This window comes from Sylvia atricapilla, chromosome 4 (genome assembly GCF_009819655.1).
Source record: "Sylvia atricapilla isolate bSylAtr1 chromosome 4, bSylAtr1.pri, whole genome shotgun sequence".
NCBI classification, from domain to species: Eukaryota; Metazoa; Chordata; class Aves; order Passeriformes; family Sylviidae; genus Sylvia; species Sylvia atricapilla.
In genome coordinates this window covers 6,450,234-6,472,166 of record NC_089143.1, presented here as the reverse complement: position 1 = coordinate 6,472,166, position 21,933 = coordinate 6,450,234, and the positions used below count along the sequence as shown (strand labels likewise).

Genomic DNA, 21,933 nt, shown 5'->3' with positions numbered 1-21,933 from the left:
CATTTCACTTATTATATGAATATGATGTGAATACCTTCTCTCACAATTTCAGTGATAAAGAAAGGTATTGATTCACTAGCAAGGATTTGAACTGTAGGGATATGTATTAGGACAGCAAAACCTGGCAGAGATTAGCCAAGTAATGCTTAGAAAAATAAATTTTTAGAAAAGAATATACTCACTTCAAGAAGTAAATTCTACAGGAATATCCACAATTCTCAGATGTCTGAAAAGATTCATATATTTATATATACAAAATGTATCTATCTATTAATGGGCAAGAATCAAAAAAACAAAATCTGCTCCAATGCTTACGGTTTCACAGTTCAAACATCTAGTTTCGTTAGTCAGTGTTCCCTGAAAAATCTCATGCACCCAGGTGAGTTCTTGTTTATTATTCTCTTCAGCTTCATTCATATTGCCATTTTTCAGTTTCCCATTTTGCTTTTCCTGTTTCTTCTCCTCCTGCAAAATGTCTGCAATGGTGTTCAGCAGGTAATTTAGAAACTCGTGTGCATCCTGCTGCATGTAGTTGTCAAAGAGATCTGTGAAGAAGAGAGTCAAGATTTGTACAGCTGAATATCCCTTCCTCCAAGAAAGAAATTTTTTTCCCAAATATTTGTACAGGCCCTTACTCAGCAAAGTATTTGGAATCATCCCAAAGAACAGTTTTGCAGCCAGTCACCCTGGCTTCAGTGAAGCCACTTTTGGGGGGAAGCTTCATCTCACCTAACTTCAGCTGTCTAGAAAGTTACACTCATTGCAGTGGGTTGTGTAGGCTCCCATTACAGCCAATGAAGAAAGCAAGAGTGTGACTCATCCTAAATCATTTCCTTACACTAGACACTGCCTAACTTCAGTCAGCACTGACTTCCCTCCACATATTCCATGTCCCTCAGACTCTTAGGAACATCACAGAGTTTGGACAGTAAGCCACATGGCTGGGAAAACTGAAGCCATTGGATGCTGACACATGCCTGTGTGCTGTGTCTGGGATGGAGTTACCTTTCCTCACAGAAGCCCACAGGGGCTGTGCTTTGTAGCTGTGCATAAAGTGGTGGTGATGATGGAGCAGTGTTTCAGCTGATGCTGAGCAGCACTCACACAGCATTAAAGCTGTCCCTCCAACCCTCATCCTGCCCAAAGGGTGACAGGCTGGGTGTGAAAGCACTTGGGAAGAGGATATACATGAGGCAGCTGACTCACACTGGCCAAAGTCATATTTTATGCTATGTGACTTTATGTCCATCACTAAAATGTAAGAGAAAGATGAGTGGGTTTTCATCATTAAGATACATCTCTTCCAAGCAAACTTCTACACATGCCAAGGCCCTATGTCCCAGGTAATAGCTGAAAATCATCTGTCCCATGTAGTAGCTGAAAATCATCTGTTGATGTGAGGTAGAGAATAAATCTCCTTTGGTTTTCCTTTGTTTCTCATGTAACTTTTAGCTAGTTTTGTGGTTTTTTTAAACAATTTTGATCTCAGCTCATGAGGTTTTTTCCTCTTATCTTCATCCCCTGCCCTGCTGAGACGAGGAGTGAGAGACAGGCTTGGTGGGCACCTGGCAGCCAGTCAAGGTTAACTCACTTCAAGTAGTAATAATAACCAATGAAGGTTAACTCAGTTCAAGTAATAATAACAACATCACCTAGCAAAGCTCATTTTTCACACACAAGTCTGATGAGAAAAGACTTGTCCTGTTCAATACAAAATGCTTTCAGGAAGAGGGGAAAATATCCCAGTGAACATTTAGTAGATTTCACCAGTAAAGGCTTAACTTGCTCACCATGTCAAAGGAAAAAGAATGTGTGTTCCCAGAAATGTGTATTTTTATCCTCCTGCTCCTGAAAAAGTTCATGTAGATTTCTTTAGAAAATATTGTAAAGGATCCTTGGCTTTGTAGTGTCTAGCCTGGACATATAAGCATAATACACACTGACTCTGACCCTAATTTTAAAAAGCTGAAAACATAAGATCCAGTCTTTACAAGTGATCCCCAACAGTGTGGGAGCATTTATCACTAGATGACTCAGAGTTAACTTTTTCATGGTTTCAAGTGTGTGCTCTGAAACGAACAGTCTGCCCATTTATATCCTGTCACCAGGAAGCAATTTCTTCCAGGTGTTTGACTCATACTTTGTCTCTTCATTCAAAGCCCCTTTGTTCCTAAGAATACCATCCACAGCAATATGAATCCAGGCCAAAATGGAGCTGTGACAGGCTTCTCTATCTCAAGACGTTTCTCATATCCCTTAGAAAGAACTACTACAAGATTAGGTATATGCTGGTGACAACTTCATGGTCAAAAGGGGTCTGATGCTTTACAAAGACTGTGTCCACCACTTCCAAGAACCAGAGTAGCAGCTGCTGTGTGGTTGATTGACCACCCCACACGTACCCAGTTCCTTTTCCTCCAAGGTGTTCTGGAGTTGGTGGTGCCTGCAGCCTTCCTATGTCACACAGTTTCTACGCTGCCAGCTCCCCTCAATGTTTCTCTCTGCCATACTTCACAAGAAAACAATTTGAAATTACAGCAGTGTCACCCTATTCCCGGCCCTAGCTCACTCTACAGTAAGGTCTGGCCCACCATGGTGTGAAAACATCACTAATTCACACACCTCTGGGAGCCTATGAAATCTGGTTGGGTTTTTTTTCTTTTTTTAAAGCACATTATTGTATACATAGACACTAAAATAATAATACACCCCACAAAGTACTAAAAGCAATTTACAAATCTAACCTGTATTTCTGATTAATATGACCACATTGCTCAATATTTATTTATACTTTTTTGATCAATGCATGAATACCCTAGAGGACTTCACTTTTACACTTACCATTCTCTTTTCGTAACCGTGATATGAACTTCTTTGGTGGAATAACTCCAACTTTTTTCTTCTGAGTAGCAATACTGTGGAAAAGATCTGCCAGGCAAGTCAAGAGGTTTTCCTTCTTTTTCTGTTGGGCCTTGTATGATAATACATTTTCCCGAAATGGCCGGCAAAAATAAAGTGCCTGCAGCACGGAGTTACAGTAGCAGGTGTTCCCAAACTGCCATGCAAAATTAAAAACAAGCTTAATCCTTGTGCATCACAACAAAACTAGCTGTTCCTTGAAATTCTGACTCCTGTCACTGTCACAAACCAGCCCTTTTGCCATGTAGTTGCAGTAGAAATATATTTCCACACCCACCATGACACTTCATGGAAAAACTGTGGTGTTCTAAGTTAACTAGGGTACAAAGAAAAGGTATCCACTTATAAGGAATGAATTTATTGTAGTGGATTTCATTAAATTTATTTCCATTTCTGGGTTCTCTCTTATTGCTCAGTAGCAGAATGACTAATATATATTCAATGGATAAAATTGCTGTATCTATATAATTTCTATGGGAACAAACAAGTGATTAAACACTCTTCTCAGTCATTTTCTCCTTGGTCAAATAAAAAAGCTCCTCTTAAGAGCTGCCAGTGCAAGATGCTGTACCTAAACTTGTACATATTTTCATCACTTCCTCCCTCCTATTTCACAGCTAAAATAGACTTTTAATTTTATTTAAGTGCATGTTCTAACCCCTGGAAATATTCATAGAACTGTTCTCTCTGGGGGTGTATGAAGCCATCTTCAAACATCTCATACAGTTTTGCAACCCACTTTGCCTAAAATTGCAACATGAGCAGCACTTAAAAAAAATACAACCCTGCATTAGAATAAGATTGATAAAAGTAGGGGAGAGAGAAAAACAAAACAAAACCAAAGAACAAAGCAAATTTCAAGTAACATCAAAATGGTACTTACATTGACCAATCCAAAGTAGTGTTCATTGATTGGAAACTGCTCTGGGCCAATGTCTTTTTCCAGAGCAGAGGCATTGGTGCCCTATACAAAAGAAAAAAAAACAAGAACAAAAAAAGTTAAACCCCAAACCAAACCAACAACAATTTAAAAAGGAAGAAATTATTTAGAATATTAAAATTCTAAAGTAAAATTATAGACAGTATCAAGACTGAGAAGAATTCTTTCCTTTTAGCTATGATTAACCAAGCTAACTGTCTTACTGATAGGCAAGCACAACAGTCTCACGAGCCACTAAAAATATTTGTAAATCTGGATAGTGGAGCTGGCCTGGCATGGACCCTCCAGTAATAAATTACTAGAAGTGAACAGGTCACAGCAGTGGTTCTTCCCACACCCACCTCCCCCCTGTTTTTACTGTGTACGTGGTCATCTGGATCCCATTACCCTCTTGTCTCACAAAGACAGCAGTTGATCTTAAGTACAACCCTAAAAACCTGTTCCCAGATGGAAGGCAGGTTTTCTAACCTTACTGAGACTCCTCCGAATCCCTCGTAATTAATCATCAGCCTGTAACAATACTCGGGCTTCAGATTGGTACACAGTTCTAACAACATCACAGATGCTAGAAGCAAGTGTAATACACCTGTTGATCTGTCCTATCTAACACATAAATTCAATCCAAGAATGTCAGATCTCTTATTCACCGCCCTAGTGTGGCTGGTTATGTTCGGCTGTATCTTCACTCCAACACCAAAGTTGTTTAGGTAACTGCTGGTCTAAAGTACAACCACTTGTTTGGTATGTTACCTGTCATTCTGGTATAATAAAATGCCCTTTTTTGAACAAGCTTAAATTACTAAGTAAGTAAAGTAGAGTGCTGTCAAAGCAAATGTCATCACTCCTATACACATTATAAGCTTGGTTCCACCCTCTGACACTTTCACTTCAGATACTTAGAGACGTTGATGAGTTCCCCCTCAAGTGTCTCTTCTGGGCTGAACAGGCCCAGCTCCCCCAGCCTTTCCTCACAACAGAGATGCTCCAATCCCTTAACCATTTTTGTTGCTCTTCACTGGACCTGCTCCAGGAGCTCCATGTCTCTCTTGTCCTGTGGAGCCCAGAGCTGGACACGGCACTCCTGATGTGGCCTCCCCAGGGCTGAGCAGAGGGGCAGGGTCACCTCCCTCAGCCTGCTGGCAGTGCCCTTCCTGATGGACCCCAGGGCACCACTGGTGTTCTTGGTGACAAGGACACTGCTAGCTCATGGACAGCGTTCTGTCCACAAGGACTCCCAGGTCCTTTTCCCCAGAGCTGCTTTCCAGAGGGTCCCCAGCCTGTGCTGGTGCATGCAGTTACTCCTCCCCAGGTGCAGGACCCTGCACTTGCCTTCACTGAATTTCCTTTCTGCTCATCTCTCCAGCCTGTCAAGGCCCTTCTGAAGGGCTGCACAACCCTCTGGGGTATTGGCTGCTCCTCCTGCTTTGTGCCATCAGCAGACCTGCTGTGGGTGTCTCTGATCCTTCATCTAAATCATTAATGAGCAAGTTAAACAATTCCCAATATTGAATTGTGGGGGGCACCACTAGTGTCAGGCCTTCAAACAGATCCCATGTCACTGATAGTGACTCTCTAGGATCAGCCTGTTCTCAATCCATCTCTCACTGTCCACTCATCCAGTCCACACTTCTTGAATTTGCCTATGAGAGACATAGGCAAATTGTGAGAGACAGTGATAAGCCTTGGTGGAGTCAAGGTAGACATTTCTTAAAACTTCATCAACTAAGATTTTCAAAGTAATTGGTAATCAGATTTAGAATTCTCATCTCCCCCATCTTCTCCTCAAGGCCTGATTTTGGTTTCCTCACTGCACCTACCCTCAGCAGTGCTTGCCAAATTAGATTATTATTTCATGTCAGTTCATTAAAAGAATATTTAGTCAACAGAATTAGCAGTGTGAAACTCAACACAGGTGCTCTTTGAGGATTTTCAAGCCTTGAAAGTAAAACATCTCCTTTAAGTTGGCAGGTTCCAGAAAAGCTCCAAAGATTTCATATTTCACATTCCACATCCCCCTCTCAGATCTTTTTCCGTTCTCTCACATACATAGAGTTCATTGCTTAGACCAAGTGTTCGTTACTTCTCAGAAAATCCCTTTGAGACTGAAGGACTTTAAAAGCACAAGTCTCCATGAAAAGCTTCATAAGGGGTATATGCTCTCACCAGACTCTGCTAAGCCTTGGCGAGGAACTTGGAAAAAAAGATTGATTGATACAAAGCAATTATTGGCTACCATTCAACAGAGATGACAGTGTGATAATTATGTAAGTCTCATATGAAGATTAGTTTCATTACTTGGAAAGTCAGCCTTGCCAAAGAGGCACATATTCATCAAAGTATTCCAAAAGGGAAGAGACTGATAAATATTTGCCTATCTGATATTAGCAGTGAAGCAAACAGCCACTGGTACCCTCAAAACCTTGTCTGACAGAAGAGAAACATGACTACAGAAGATTAATACAGCTTCTGAGGAGAAACATCTCCATATTAATACTCATTGTACAGCATTCAGATCAAAGCAAATGTTTGCTTTGAATACACTTTTAACATTACAATCAAGTTCCCTAAAATAAAAATGAAATGTGTGTTTTCAGTTTTGTAGGAAACACTGAAAACCACACTGAAATAAATTCCTCCTTTACAGTTCATGGAAAATACTATCTCTAAAAAGTAACATCCTACTCTTTCATAAACTACAGGTTAGTGTATTCTGTCAGATAAATATGATACAAGTGCTCTGCTAACTAGTTGCTCCTACATTACTCATTTGCCTTTCCTCCAGGGCCAGGGTTTCTTACTTCAGAGGATGCCAGATAGTTGGACAAACCCTTTCTCATATTTGATTTTTCTTGTAAATATTGTGAGAAAGAGAAAAAACAGGATTTACTAAACAAAATTATCACAGAAAACCAAACAAATTCATGATGTATACCAACCAATCTTCATATAAAACCTTTACATTACATGTGAATTTCCAAAATATCTGCTGTTTAAAAAAACACGTGATTAATAACATCTCATCATGGAACTTTTTTACCTCTCCAAAACCAGGCCTTGGCTGTTGCAATATAAAATAAAATACAGCGTGCCAGTGACCCAACAAAACAGTGAGGCTAAATTCAATCTTTGAGTAAACTGGCATAACCCACTCAGACTTCATTAGGAGTAGAGTCTTGTATCAAAGGCAATTTCAGTCTGATTTAGTCTGAGCTCTCCAAAAAGATACTGCTAAATCCATTGAAAAAGAAGTCTAGGAACATGGGCAAGAAGCACAGAGATCTGATTCTTCAAAGAAGGATATATTCCTTATATGGAGAAAAAAATGTAGGCAGGCTACTTAGTAAAACTCAAACCATACCATATTGCATATAAATTACTTGTTTTGCGTAAGAAATCTCCTCAAAAAGCAGTTGATATGAGGACAGAAGAAGGAAAAATTTTCCAAGTAAGTATACCAGAAACTGTACTCCCAAACCACGTTTAAACTGGAAAAAATATATTATTAGGGATGTGTTAAAGATGGTTCAGAATACAGTTTACATCAACCATATCAAACAGAAAATATATTAGTTAGTCTACTGATGTTAATCTACAGCAAACGTCATCAATGACTATTTAGCTTGGTTTTCAGTATGTTTGTGTTTGCTCTCACTCCCAGCAAGTCATTTTGATTACTTCTACAGTGAAAACTTGCTCAAACATTTTAATGCAACCACTCTTCATGGGTTTATAAATGCTTCAGCTAGAAGTATCCTACCACAGCTGAATCTACTGTAGTTCCATAAAAATATGCAGGAGCAGCAGTGTAGCTACAGAGCCTGAAATGAAAAGAGGCGGCATAAGCCAAGGAAGTGGGATTTGGGAGTATTAAATAAAGTCATATCACAGTAAAGGAGACTGGCTTCTTCATAAAAGAGAATGCTAGTGAGGGAAATGCAGTGGAGTGACTGAGGTATCCAGACCTTATGAGAGTGAGAACTAGGTCAACCTGGAAACTCCTGCTGTGCATTCTGTGCTGTTGGAACCTTGATTTCTCCGTTTTACCACTTAATTCTACAATCAGTATTCAGCCCTCGTAAAATGGCAAAGACACAGCTGGAGACATAGCCAAGCACAGGTCAATTCAGGCCAAAATCTTTGCCACAGCATGGCTCCCAAAAACATTTGGCCCATATGACCTATATTTTTTCCTCTTGTTATTTTGCCCTAGGCCTTTCAAAGAATGAGACTGCTGCTTTTCTGTTCAGTTGAAATTTCTGACAATGTTGCTAAGAGTTTCGTTTGTGCTTTGCACCACATGAAACAGATTAGGTAAAAAAAAAAAAACCACCCAACCTGCTGTTCCTTTACACTTTAGCATGTATTAAAAAACCCAAACAACTTCAAGATAAAAAAGAAGTCATCAGATTAGTTCATTAAAACACAATTAGCAAAAGAATTATTTTCTTTGTTTTTTTAGAAAAGAAATATCTAAATATAATTATTCTATGGAGGATGAGAAATGGACAAGAGTTAATATGAAAGATAGTGTCAACAGAAGACAGCAAATCAGACTAAACTTTGTACTGTGACAGAGCTATAAAAATGGCACTACTTTCTAGAAATATGCATTTGTTTAGTTTAAAGTAAATGAATACAATAAAGAAATAAAGACTTTTCATAAGCCGCCTATTAAGTGGGCATCACTAAATAAACAGAAACACAGTATGAAAAATGTAAAATTAATTAAATTTTTCTTTGTACAGAAAAACATGTCTGTACAAAGACAAAAAAAAAAATCTTATTCACAAGAAAATCTAAAAAAATATAAGGGAAAACCATGTAAAAACTGAATAATTAAACCAGAAACTTAAATACATGAAGAGCAAGAGATCAATGAAGGAAGATGGCCTGTTCATGACAAAGGGTTTTGGATCATATACAATTATAGACTAGATTTCTTTTTCCTTAGTGTTCAGGGAAAGTGAGAGCAACATGATAGTTTCCTGAAGGGAGAAACTGAAGACTTAAGACAAACTAGCAGTGATGTTTGGGCTGGTAGAGGAGGAATCATAGTAAAAATAGAAATGGCTTCAGGGTTCGGCAGCCTGAGTTTAAGGATTTTGGAAGGCACAGCACATGGAAGAGAAGGAAAAAAAGAAGATAAAGATGGGGGAGGCTTCCTGGCCAACAAATGACAGTGATGGATAACTCAAAAGAGAGGAGGCAACTGTATATAAAACCCGAAATTAGCTGCCAGAAGCAACACAAAGAATCTAGAGTAAAAGGAGTGCTAGCAGTAGCACAGCATGCAGCATAGATGCAGCTGCCTTCAAAAGATGCATCACCTGTCCCCAGTGCTGGACTTTGGCTATCCTCAGGAACAATCTCAACTTTCAGAGAGATATGATGGTAACTGAAATAGCCAAAGCAGCCTTCTCAAAAACTCATAGATATTAAATGCCAAACCTGGAACATTTCTGGTTTTTGGGTTTTTTTAAGTGTAAGTTCCAGAAGATGGTTGAATTTAACCAGATTAGCTCTCTCTTCATTCTTGAAAAAATGCTTTTTGTTCCTCCAGCAAAGCTATTTTGGGTTTTTTTACCACATGAAGAAGAGGAAAGAGATGATTCTATGAAAACACACAGGGGATCATAGTAAACAGCAAAAGAACCTTGACTGACTGAAAAACCACTGTGTATTCAAATTTTTTTAGGAAAGATGATTTATTAAAATGTATCTAAATAAATTATTTTTGTATGTTTCTTCCAAAGAGTCTTCTGATCATTAAGGCAAATTATAAGAGCTTGAAAGGAGAGGCCTAACCTTTTTTCTTTCTGGCTACACTAAACTATCTCTATTTACAGGTCTAAGTATAGCATATACCACAAATAACTTCAGCCCTTCACTGTGTGGTTTCCAAGAAACAGATAAAAATTGCAAGACCTGAAATCCTGAACCACTTAAAACATTGCACAAAGTTTTTAAGGTACTCAGTCTTCAATAGCTGATAAACTTGGTTTTCTCAAAGCACAAAGCAACCAAGTACTGCAAGTGAGGTTCCAGTGAAGTGCTGCCAGTCCAGAGTTTATATCCATAAATAATTTTTTAAAAATATTGACCTTTAAACTTTCCAGATTAGACAGCTTTTACTGAACTGCAACTCAGTATTCTTTATATTCTCTTGTGAGTCTGTCTGTATCCCCAGATAATTGTTCTTAGTTGTTCCTGAATTAGTGACACCCAGGCTTTTGCTGGAAGAAGTAGCAAAACCATTGGTTTTGGCCAGTTTCCTTCTTCAGAACACATAGCATCAAGATGGTCTCATGAATCAAAACAAAACTAAGACTTGCTTACAAACTATTAACTTCTTCAGTAACATTTTTGTCTAGCCCACATAGACTGCATATGTGGTGCCTCTGAGCATTTTAAAACAAGGCACCTTCTAAACTTCATCACAGCTGCATCAGCTGGAATACTCTGATAACCTGGAGCCAGAAGTAGGAATATGTTCCTTAAATCTCCATACAAGGTGAGCAGTGAGGGCTGCAGCTATGTTACAGGACAGGTTTAGACTTAAAAAAAATCTTGGCAGTATTTTTTCTTTTAGAAAAATCCTCTAAGGAGCTGAGACAAGTGCAAGATTCTGCACACGAAGAGAAGAATCACCATGTACAAAAGGGGAAACTGCTGACTAAAGTACTACTGTTTTAGGAAAAAAAAAAAAAAAAAGGGAAGTCTTGGTGTAGTGTAAGATGAATAAGCCAGAAGTTTGCAGTGTTTTCTAAAAAAAAAAAAATCCCCAAAACCACCACAACAAATGTTGACAACATAATGAATTCTTGCAGGTGGTTGTGTACAAAGATATTAAAGTAACTTTCCTGTTTAACTTGTCAGCGATAACACATCTTACATCCAGGGAAGATAAAGGTAACTGGAAAGAATCCAAAAGAAGCCAGTCAAAATGGAAGACTCAACTCTAGAGAAAAGTGACCTATATGTAAAAAAGGGTTGAATGGGGTTGTGTTGCATAAGACAGAAAAGGCTGCATAATGCAGGAAAGGGCATGACAATACGTTCAACTCTACAGTTTCTCACAGAAAGGAACTAGTTTGTTCTTGGTCTCAGCAATGGACAAGATGAGAAGTACCAAGTTCAAATTACTGTAAAGTAGATTCCAGTAAGACATTAGGAAATGTGATGTAGTCCCTATCATTGGAAATCTCCAGCTTTGGCTGATCTACATCAGAAATAACACAGGTTCATCATATTCAGTGGACAGCTGGAAACTTTATTGTCCAAGCATACTTTATATACAGCTGTTACAAGGCCATTAATTGTGAAATAAAAAAATCAAATTAAATAACTGAAACATCCAATATCCAGTAACAGCTGCTTTGAAACCCTCAGCACAACAACTTTTTCTGCAAGGGCTGAGCAAACCCAAGAACATGCTTACAGTGGAGTCCTGACAGTGAGAATATTTCTTCCCCAGAAGCACTGATCTCCTGGGGTGCTAAGTACAGAATGTACATAAATGTATGTAAGTGTATCTATAAAACAGCCAACCAAGAACAGTTTCTGAGGCTAAAGGAAGGTTAGCAGAAGAGAATTGGCTGATGGCTTCTCTGACTGGCCAGGACTTAGACTCCACAGACTGTGGCTCTTCAAATCCATCAGAAGAACCTCACCTGCTATGTGGTACTTGCCACCACACACAGTTAATCAGGGTCCAGAGTCTGCTTTTAATGTCATCTCTTCCACAATTCAGATTCACTCAGCCTTGCTGAGCTATAACTGAGAAATTCCTTAATTGAGGTGTTTGGCATAACCACTGGTTTACTCTTAATTCAGCAACATGAAGCCAAAGACTACATATAAAAGAAACACACTGTACACTACACATCGTGTTCATGAATTGTCCTTTTGTGCTTAGTTTCTAAACTTCTAATAAGTACATAATAACCACTTTAGCCATTAAAAGGTATTCATGGAAGACAAGGCTCAGCCATTACTTGAGGTTATACTTTGGGGATGATATATTAGGATGTTTCTCATTCCAATATATGTTCCTCTATCCAATAAAAAAATACCTTCGTGGACTTCCATTCATCTTTTGATGGAATGCATACTTTCTGTCTGTTAGTCCAGTACCCATTTGTCAGTCATACTCTCAAGATTCTCATTACTTCAGAAAGTTATTCCAGTGATTTGGCTTCATATTCTCCATATTTTTCATATTTTTTGTTTCTATATTTTATATGTCATTGAAATTTTACATTCTTGAGACTGTGCTTCTAAAGCTGCATTACTTGAACTCTCTAATCTTATCAGATTATTTTCCTTTATCAATCTAAATATGCCTTCAGATAACTGTTTTTATTGTCTGGTATGTATTATTTTGCCTTTATATGTATTCATGGGAATATACATAAGATATGAATACATATACACTACAGGTTGTCCAAATTAATAAATCCAATTGAAAATCATAGTGATCATTCCTGTAAACTAATAATATTTTTATTCCTGTATGAAATAGGATTTTAGTATTTTCACAGCATTAAAATTGTAGGGGGTTTTTTTGTATTTTTCAAATCTGTTTGTAGTTTGTCTTCATTCTGCCAATGCCCTATACACAAACAAATCCTGCAATGAGTTCTCTAAAATCATGCTATTACTAAACAGAAAAAAATTTCCAACACTTATTTCCTGAATGTAGAGACTCCTAGGCTTGTATGGTTTTTCTCTACAACCAGTTTGTAGGATGGTTAGAAGTTCTTTGTTCATTTGCTAGTTAGTTTATTTTAAAATGAAATTCACAGGTGTTCACATAATTCCTGATGAATTATGTGAATGTTTTCATGCAGAAAACCAGCTATTTTTCTGAAACTCATGAGACTATGAGAAGAAAGAGTAAGATGAAATTCCAAAATTAATCCAAGGAACTGCAATGTTTTTCCCAAAGGATATCTATACAACAACTACCAGGACTAACTGTGAGGTATCTCAGGTGATGCCTTGTATCAGAAATCTGAATGTGTTTAGATTATTCTGTTTATTAATTGTCAAAACACTACAAAGCTCTAATTGGAATATTTGAAATACTATTACAAAATTATGAAAGGGGAGGAATTAATACCTGTTCTCAAAATAATTATAAAAAGAGAGAAATATGGTCCACAGAGCTTGTTAGCCAGATCAGTATAAATGTATGTCAATACATTCAGAAATGGTTAGATGTCCTTCACTGCACATAACAGTAATATCCCCAGGCCACAGCTGCAGCATGAAGCTGAACTCAGAGCCCAAGGCTGTACCTAAAGCTCACCAACAGAGAAACACACTGCAGAGGATTTCAGTAAGCATGAAATGCCAGCATGCCTGTCTACCTTTGAACCAGCGTTTGGAGCTTGAGTCATTGGGTTATTTCCCAGGAACAATACAGAGAGAGAATTACAGCATTGTAGGGGCTACATCACAGCCCTAGTTGGTGCCTGCAGTCTACAAGTGTCACAAGGCTGTTGGTATTCCCTCAAATAGAGTTTTTTCAATGTATATATGCTCCTTCACATCTATTGTGCCTGCCCCACAAAAAAGATAACAACCTCTTTGTGAGGCAGGTATACAGATGATGCCTATTGCATACATCCCTCAGTGGTGAACATGATGTGCAAGACAGAGTGAATGAGCTTTTACAGGGGCTGAAGGGCAGGTAAGTTGAACATCCTGGGGACCAGGCCCCCCTTCTCAGTGAAAATGGCCATCATCCCCACATACGAATCCCACTGACTCCTTCAGGCACAGTTGCCTTCATCCCCTCCACCCATCCAGAACAAGTTTTAGCTCTAAGTTCTAATTAAGTAAATCAATGAATAATAACTAGAACTATTGCTATTATTACAACTTAGGGGACAGAACTGGTAAAAGACAATAGAGGAATTTTGTTTAATTCTAGAAAGTTGTGCATTTAAATATTTACTACAAGTAAATGTGCCAAGTGGGAACTTCCCCCGCCAAATATTTTTTCTCTTACTGGCTAGTTCCTACTGTGTCTGTCTCAGCATGTGAGAGCTTATCCAGTGAATATATAGCACTAAGTATCATTTGCAAGTGAGTTAAACACTGTCCCTGTCTTTCTTGCTTCACTACACTTGTTTTGATCCTTCCTGAAAGGACAAACAATCTCTACCATCTTTAGGAGATCAAAATTACACCCCAAGATACCAAATATCAGGCAGTCAACTTAATAGCAAACATACATCCAGAAATGCTGGCTAGCCAGGTTTTCAAATTAATTCAGGTAAATTTCAGTCTTTTTTTTCCCTTTCAGGACGTGAGAGCAAACACTGGACAAACACACACAAAAAACTTTGTCAAGAAAGACAACCATTGAAAACATAATCTAAGTTGCATTCAGGGAGGGGCAAGTATTTCAGGACCAATTACTCCCACTCTCTCTTTTCCCCTACTCCCCCTGCCACCCCTGAAAATCAACCAGACATCACCATTTGGATTTTGGGGGCATTTTTTCAAAAACCAAAACCCCTATGTGAACAGTCTCAAGTGGAATAGGAAAAAAATAAAGACCAGAACACCTTTTTTTGAAATTACTGAGTTCAACCAGGTTAAAAAACTTAGAAACCTACTGTTATATATCATTATATAGAAAAACATATTATCTTACTGAAGAACTACACAATTTTTTCTTAGTCCACAAATTGTCAGTAGCTCAGTTTTCAAGCACTGTAGTGCAGGAACAAGGTCTGGGAATCTCAGCATCTTTCTAGATAGATTTCTACAGATGTCCTAAATCAAACTAGCAAATATTTAGGTTTTAAAAAGGCAAAAGATTTACTTTTTTACCTCTAGTCTTCTGGAAGGTTGTAATTGCTCCTAAAGATCAGTGAGTTCAAGTCCATCACCTCATCAGAGTGGACACATTTTTGGAGGAGCCATAATGCAATATTACCAATACTTGCAAGACTTTGTATTTCTTTTACAGCCCCAAATTCTTGTAGCTGTCTGAAAACTCCTGTTTTTGCCTAAGAGAACTTCCAGTTCATGAGGGTTTTCCAGAGAAAACTAAATGTGACCAACACAACACAGCATCTCTATAAGCTAAGTGCACAGACCTCGTGGAATATGGAGCCTTGAAACATCATTAACATTAAATCGACTGCACCTTCTGTCACAGTACCATGAGCTAGAACTGCCTTGAAGTATGAATGCTTGTATGCCTTTTCTGCTTGGGGCTCTCCTTCTTCCCTCCAGTCTCTCCATCCCTAAGATTCCACTTTTGCAGGAAATACTGGCAATGACAGCTGAGCAGCACATCATTACAACCTCTTCAGTTCTGCTGTGAATCTGTTCAGTCTTTGGAAGAAATGTGCTGCATACAAGTACATCTGTCTGAAGCACATGAAAAAATCAGAGTTCCTAGTGTGATATGCCAAGGTCTTACATCCACCCCTGAGTCTCCAGCTTCCCTTCATGTGGTGCTCTTTTATACAGTTTGCAAGGCATCACATCCACTGTTAATCAGCAGCAAAAACTGGAGCCTGCCTCAGAGAGAAGGTTAGTGCACCTGGGTTTTCTCCTCAGTCCTGTACCATTTTCTGAACCTCTCTTTGCAGTATTTGTGGCTTGCCGGACTGGAAATCATAAGAACAATGAAAATTTCAGAAAACTAGTTACTGTTGGTAAAGAAAGGTGAGCACCCAGGTTATTATACCTCAAATCCAGATTTTGTATTAGTTCTTTTAACCCTAGAACCAATTCACCCTCTTTGCAGTTCAGAGCAAGAATTTCAAAAGGAGGACTGAGGTTCAAATCAAAACTATGCATGGGATTTCCCAGGCATCTCATATGCAACCAAAGAGAAATCCCACTTAAGTGGAAGGGTGGACACATGGAAGGGGAACAAGCTGGCAGTCTCCACACCCTCACTCAGACCCTTCAGGAGCCAGGCCTGGGGCTGAGCCCATCGCCTTACCCTAGAGACAGGCTCCATTCTCCAGGGCAGATGAATGGTATGTGTGGCATCAGCAGCACAAGGCATGCTGGGGTACCACATGGAGGGAAGCTGGCAGCTGTGTGTGGCTGCTCTTGAAGAACCTGGAAATAAGGGTGAAAAATACAGGAAAAAAAAAATCCAAAACCAAACCAAAATGAACGAAAATAGGATTCTCTTCTGTTAGCTTAGCATGCAACCATTTCTTTGGCAAGTTTGCTACTGTCTCACTATATCAAAAAGTCTTTGACAAGGACTTTGACAAAGTTTGAGCTTTTTCTCCTCCCAACAAGAATTTTCAAAAACCTAAACCAACTTAGATGCTCCAAGTTTGTTAGAATAAAAATTAAACCCAAACACCATGCAGAAAAGCATCGTTTCAACTGTTCCCCAGGGAGAAAAGTAGCAAATTGAAGATAACAAACAAAAATATAAATATTCCCTCCTAATTGCCTATTGTGGTTTAGAGAAAGCTAAGTGATTCAAGTGTGCTTTACAAACACCAGTCCTCTTCAAGCAGCATGCAGTGCAAGTTAAACCCTGTTAGCCCTAAAGCCAAGACTTCCTCGAACAGGCAACTAGCATCAGGGATCCAATAGACTGTTATTAGGCATCTAAACATCCTCCTTTTCTGTGGAAGCTGGGAAGTTCCTGGCCCTAGGAGACCACAGGGTGTCTGCCTGAGAGGGTTAAACAGAGTCACTGATTTAACGTGGATTCAGAACCCAACTTTGGTCCTTTCGCAGTATTATTAGGGCAGGAGGAAGGGCAGGGGGAGGAAGGGCTGGCCACGGCTCCGTCTGCAACTCGCCTCGGCCGGGGTCAGACCCGCTCCGGGGGGGCCTCGCACCGGTTCTGCATCTCCGTCCCTCCCCGGCCCACGCCCCGGCTGCTCCAGGAAAACTCCTCGGGACATCGTCACTCTCCGCCGGCCAACTCCATCCCAGGCACTTCCCGGCGCAGCCTGCCCGCCTCCCCCGCCGCCGGGGCAAGGGACGGAGCGGCGCGGTTCGGCGGCGCCCCCGGGGCAGCCCCCAGCCGGCCCCCGCAGGGACTGCTGTGCCGCCCGGCCCCCGCCAGCACTCACCATATTACAGATGGAGGCGATGTTTCTGACAGTCATTAGTCTAAAGGTTGCAGCGATCCCACACCGCCATCTTTATAAGGTGAAAACAGCCCCGCTCATGGTGGGAAGAGCGCAGGAAGGGATAGGGGGCGGCGGCGGCTCCTGCTCCGGGGCTGGGATAAAAGCGAGAGGAGGGGACTGCACAGGCACCCTTTGCGCCCGCAGAGCAGCGAGAAGGACGGACCTTCCCGGCCTCCCTCCTCCGAGCGAGTGCCCGGGAGCTTCAGCAGCGCGGGGAGAGCGGCCGCATCTCCGCTCCTTCCGCCTGTGCCTCTCGCTGTCCGCAGGGCCCCGGGCTCCCGCTGGAGCGCTCAGCCGCGCCTCTGCGCCAGCCGGCACCGCGCTAATCTCTCCCTGCCTCCTCCTCCTCCTCCTCTTCCTCCTCTCCCGGCGGCTGCCGCTGCCGCTCGCCGCTCCATCGCAGAGCCGCAGCCGCTGATCCGCTCTGACAGCGCCGGGGAAGGGAAGGAAAGGGAAGGTCAGAGGCAGGCGCAGGGCACCCAGCGGGCCCGGCGGGGCGGCCGCCGCCGCAGCCAATGCGCTGCGGGGCCGAGGAGGGGCTGCGCCCGCTGCCCCCCGGGACCGGACCCCCGGGAGGGACCGTGGGGCTTTAGTCGCCGAGCCTGTAATGGCCACGGGGCTGAGAAAGCCGGCCTCGGTGCGCACACAGCCATACCGTGGCTGCAGGGTGAAGGACAGGAAGGCAGAGTGCGGGCAGGAGGACGTGGGGATGTGTGGCGGTGACGGCGGCACGGTGCTTTGGGACATGCTCGCCCCACCTAATCAGAGGTACACAGGAGCCCAGGCGCTTGCAAAATCCAGAACTGTGGGCTGGAATGTAATTTACTGCCCACAGTTGGTGCTTTGTGTTGCCATTCATGCAGATAACGTTTATCTTCGCAAATGCTGTTTTGGGACTGTGTCCGCACCACGTGTGCAAGCGCTCACTCACAAATTCACAACACGTGGCATTTATACAACACGGTTAATGTAATAATCTCGGTTTCTCATAAAATACAAGCAAGTTGAGCCCCACACCTTTCTCTAAGGTAGAGCAGTGTGAGTATATTAAATTTACACACGTGGTAATAGGCACAAGGTTGTTAAAGAGCTAAGTTGAGGTCACGTAGCAAATCTCTGAGAGAAGCAAGAACAGAGTTCAGCTAGGGCAGTCCTCATCTTGGAATTCCCCTTTCCCTTAGAGGATGCTGCTTTTTTTTCAGCAGGAGCTTAAGGCCCGTTTATTGTTCCTGTGCTATGCTGAGGAAATTATTCAAATGAAGAGAGAAGTACCAACATTTCTACAGACACCTCTGCTCCTAACAGCACATGAAGTGTGGCATGCTCACAGTTGGTTTATTCTAACCACATTTCATGAGGTTAGAATAAAATAATTGCTGCCTATAGAGCCTGGATCCACAGGGTTTATTTACAGGAAACCTTCTGAAGTCAGTATTATTTTTTAAAATTATCATAGAAGAAGATCTATGATTGCTAGTAAAAATCTGGCATCAGCAGTAACATCTAAAGATAAATTCCTGCCCTGAGAATACTGTTAGGTAAGTGGCCTTAATCCAGTTCACTGTGGACAAGTGCCCACTTTATAAAAATGGTATCAAATTTGGCATTAGTATCCTTTTGACAGTTTTAGCAAAGAAACTCAAAATCGAGTTGTCACAGAGGCAGAACTTACCTCCATAAGTCAGATTAGTTATATTAAATCGCTGCAGATATTCAAAATACAGGATGGAGAAAGATTTTTGGACATAATAAAGTTCTCAAGGCCACTAAACTGCTTCTTAAATCCACAAATCACTATGCAAAAGAGCCATCAAATAACATCACTCAGGAAAAAAAATATCTTTGATATAATTCTATTAAGTTCATGGTCTTACATTATGTGTGAATTTGATCCCAAGTGTTTAATTTGCTTAAACTCAGAGGCCTGTATTACCCATAATATGACAGGTTTTTTCAACATAACCAGGGAAAATGAGAGTTAAGCCGACATGTCAGGACTGGAGCAATAAAGGTTTGATTAGTTTCCAGTGCATTTCTAATAGCCTGCAGAGACTGGACAGTACTGCACTGTACCTGGTTTTTATACTCTGATGCCTGTTATTACACACAAGCCTGATCATGTATTCTTTGCAGCAGCCTGCTTATTGCAATTTACTGAGAGACTCATACTTGCTATCAGTGAAAAGTTATGGAGCAAAAAAAATGGGTTTGAGAGGTGATTAAAAATTTGAATGAAACAAAATGCAGTATCTAATAAAGCCATTTGCCTCACATGTATTTTAATGTCAGTAACATTATTTCCATAATATAAGCCTCAGAAATATAGGAAGTGTGAAAAAAACCAAACAAAAGTGGTATTTTCATAATTCTGTTTTTCTCAAATGCCAATTACTTGACTTCAGGGTAAGATTCAGTTGTTTCTGTTCATTAAACTTTTTTTTTTTTTTTTGACACAAAATTAAATAGCTACTGATTAAGCACGTGTTGGTTGTTCAAGGGAATATTTGAAATTCTGTGAGGAATTCAGTATCATATTACTTAATGTTAATATAAATACTTTCATTTAAAGGCAGACACATTTCATGTCTTGTTTCTGAAGATTATTAATTAAAATAGGGAATAATATACAAGTGTTTATGTGTCAGTTTGACAATATTCTACCTCTGTCTTTTTTTGCTCTTCAGATGTATCGAAACAGGAAAGAAGAAATAAACTTTCATGCTGGAAATGGAATGGTGTCTGTTTCTGTTTTCTTCTGCTGTTGACATTTTCAGGAATAGAATCTTTATTTCTGTAACTGTTTGAAGATAAAAAAGTGCTAAGCAATGCAACAAATACTAGTTACAAACTTTATAGGAATTGTATAAATAAAGAACAGTGCAGAATTGTTTCCACTCTAAAGCATTGCCCTATCTCCTTACAACAAACAACCAACCCTGTGTTTCTTCCAAGTGTTAGACAAAGAGAAGGGAAACAAAGGACTATTTATAACCTAAGGGTGCTTATATAATTTCTGTTGAAAGGTCAAAAAATACCTCCTGTATTTAATTTTAGATCCTTCTTGATCTCATCTGGTTTTATACTTGAACATTTCTATTTCACTACATAAAACATGGACCTATTGTAAATATCCTCCTTGGCTAGCAGAGGCATGGACTTCCATAACATTTTCCATCTGACTTTTCCAGGTTATTTTGTAAGCATTCACTCAGAGATGTCAAATTACTGGGTGGTGAGTTAATATTAGCTTCTTTCACAAAGCAAAAAAAATGCCATCAGAAATGTAGTGACTTGTCCAAAGTTACAGAGGAAAGTCGGTAGCAAATCTGAGACTAGAATATCTGCTCATTCTGTGCTACAAAGAGGATATTGCATTTCCTGTCCAGAAATCTTGGAAAATTCCACATAGGGTTCATTCATGTTTTTCTTGTAATAAACTTGGGTCCAGAAGTGTGTAATCATCAGTCAGTTTTGCTGAACAAATGTTTGGAACAGATCAAATTTAGGATATATTTCCAACCAATTAAAAGGTCATTTTAATGGAAAAGGGAGTTAAAACAATACTAAGGTTTTCTGGAAGCATGGAAAATATATAAGAATTATAAGAGAATTCAGATATCTGAAATACTTGCCGTGCTGGCAGTGTAGGTTTAGAATTCTACAATTTTTAAAATATGTTTTGTATCTAGTATTAAATTAAGATCTACCAAAAAATAGCAAAATATCTTAAACAAAATGGCAAATGTGTAGACACAAGAATGAGAAATCAGGATTTTCCATGAAGCTTGGCCTCATTTCAGAACAGACTGGTGGCTTTAGTACAATGCCAAATGCCAGCTTGCAGCCTATGGATTGAATCTATGGCACATGGCTCATAGCAGGTCCACGGAAACCACTCCATCTGTACCTGAAATTCTGATGGTAAGAGCAAAATGTAGTCCATGAGAAATTCATGGAAATCCATAGAAAATCTGGAGAGTCTAAAACCAAAAAATAAACCCAACTTTGGAATTGCTGCTCTTCTTTAAGACTGTCATCTTCAAAGCAACCCCTAACCAACATTTTCAAATTATCTGAGAAATTATTTCTCTTGATTCAAAATACTGTAAAACTTCGTATTTTGGTGACAGTATGACTTGTCAGGATTCTAAAGGTAAAGCATGAAAAATAAAACTGCATTAAATGAGTCCCCAAATCTTGCCTACCTTTTGCTAGTTTAAGCATTTTCCTAGCTGGCAAGTAAAGAATACCATCTCTTCATTTTTCTCGGAAATTGCTATTTTACAGAAGAAAAGCAAACACATTTATATCATCTGACATCATAATTTTTTGGGCAGACATCAGATCTGAAAGCTCAAAGACAGTAGAATAAGACAGATGCAAATACCTTGATGTCAATGTACCAAAAGCTGACTGGGTAGATACAAAGGGTCTTATTCTCTAGTGAAATCCATTAAATTCTATTCTGTGAAGAGGCTGTTAAAGCCTCTGTGGTCAGTCCAATGTTGATAATGGCCTAGAGCTCTGATTTTCTCATAATACCTTACTCCTGTTCTTTTCCTTCTGCCCAAGTTTCAAACACACTGCATTAAAGAGCTTGGAACAATGACAATTAAAGGACTTCAGTGTATTGCTTCATCAGTTTAAATAATACTAACTTTCCCCACACTCACTACTCAAGGAAAAATATTCCCACCTTTCCAGAAGGAAGAATCTTGAGGAATGTCCTCTTCATCAGGTATATTATCCAGCAACAGAGCTCACTAGCAAATTTTACTGGAATTTTCTTACCTATACAAAATGTACTTTCAGGTGGAAAAATACTATTTAAATTCTAATCATACATACTGGCTGGAAAGAGATGACCAAAAATTTTAACCATGGAAGTAATTAATCAAACAAAAAGAGACTCATTGAGGGAAAATAACAGAAAAT

At 39.9% G+C, this 21,933-nt stretch overlaps 1 protein-coding gene across 2 annotated transcripts in view; it reads right to left on the bottom strand.

Moving 5' to 3' along the window:
• Positions 1 to 17,440, bottom strand: part of USP46 (ubiquitin specific peptidase 46) — a 35,659-nt gene extending 18,219 nt beyond the window's left edge. Inside the window, exons 1-4 of one of the 2 annotated variants that reach the window (XM_066316992.1) lie at positions 16,939 to 17,440; positions 3,803 to 3,883; positions 2,842 to 3,055; positions 316 to 545 (exon numbers count right to left, since the gene is read on the bottom strand). In XM_066316992.1, the coding sequence (XP_066173089.1) occupies positions 316 to 545; positions 2,842 to 3,055; positions 3,803 to 3,883; positions 16,939 to 16,974 (561 nt within the window). In that variant the 5' untranslated portion in view covers positions 16,975 to 17,440. Of the gene's footprint in view, positions 1 to 315; positions 546 to 2,841; positions 3,056 to 3,802; positions 3,884 to 15,833; positions 16,014 to 16,938 lie in introns of those variants that run through there. The other variant, XM_066316994.1, reaches the window with a different exon arrangement.
• Positions 17,441 to 21,933: the final 4,493 nt, after the last annotated feature.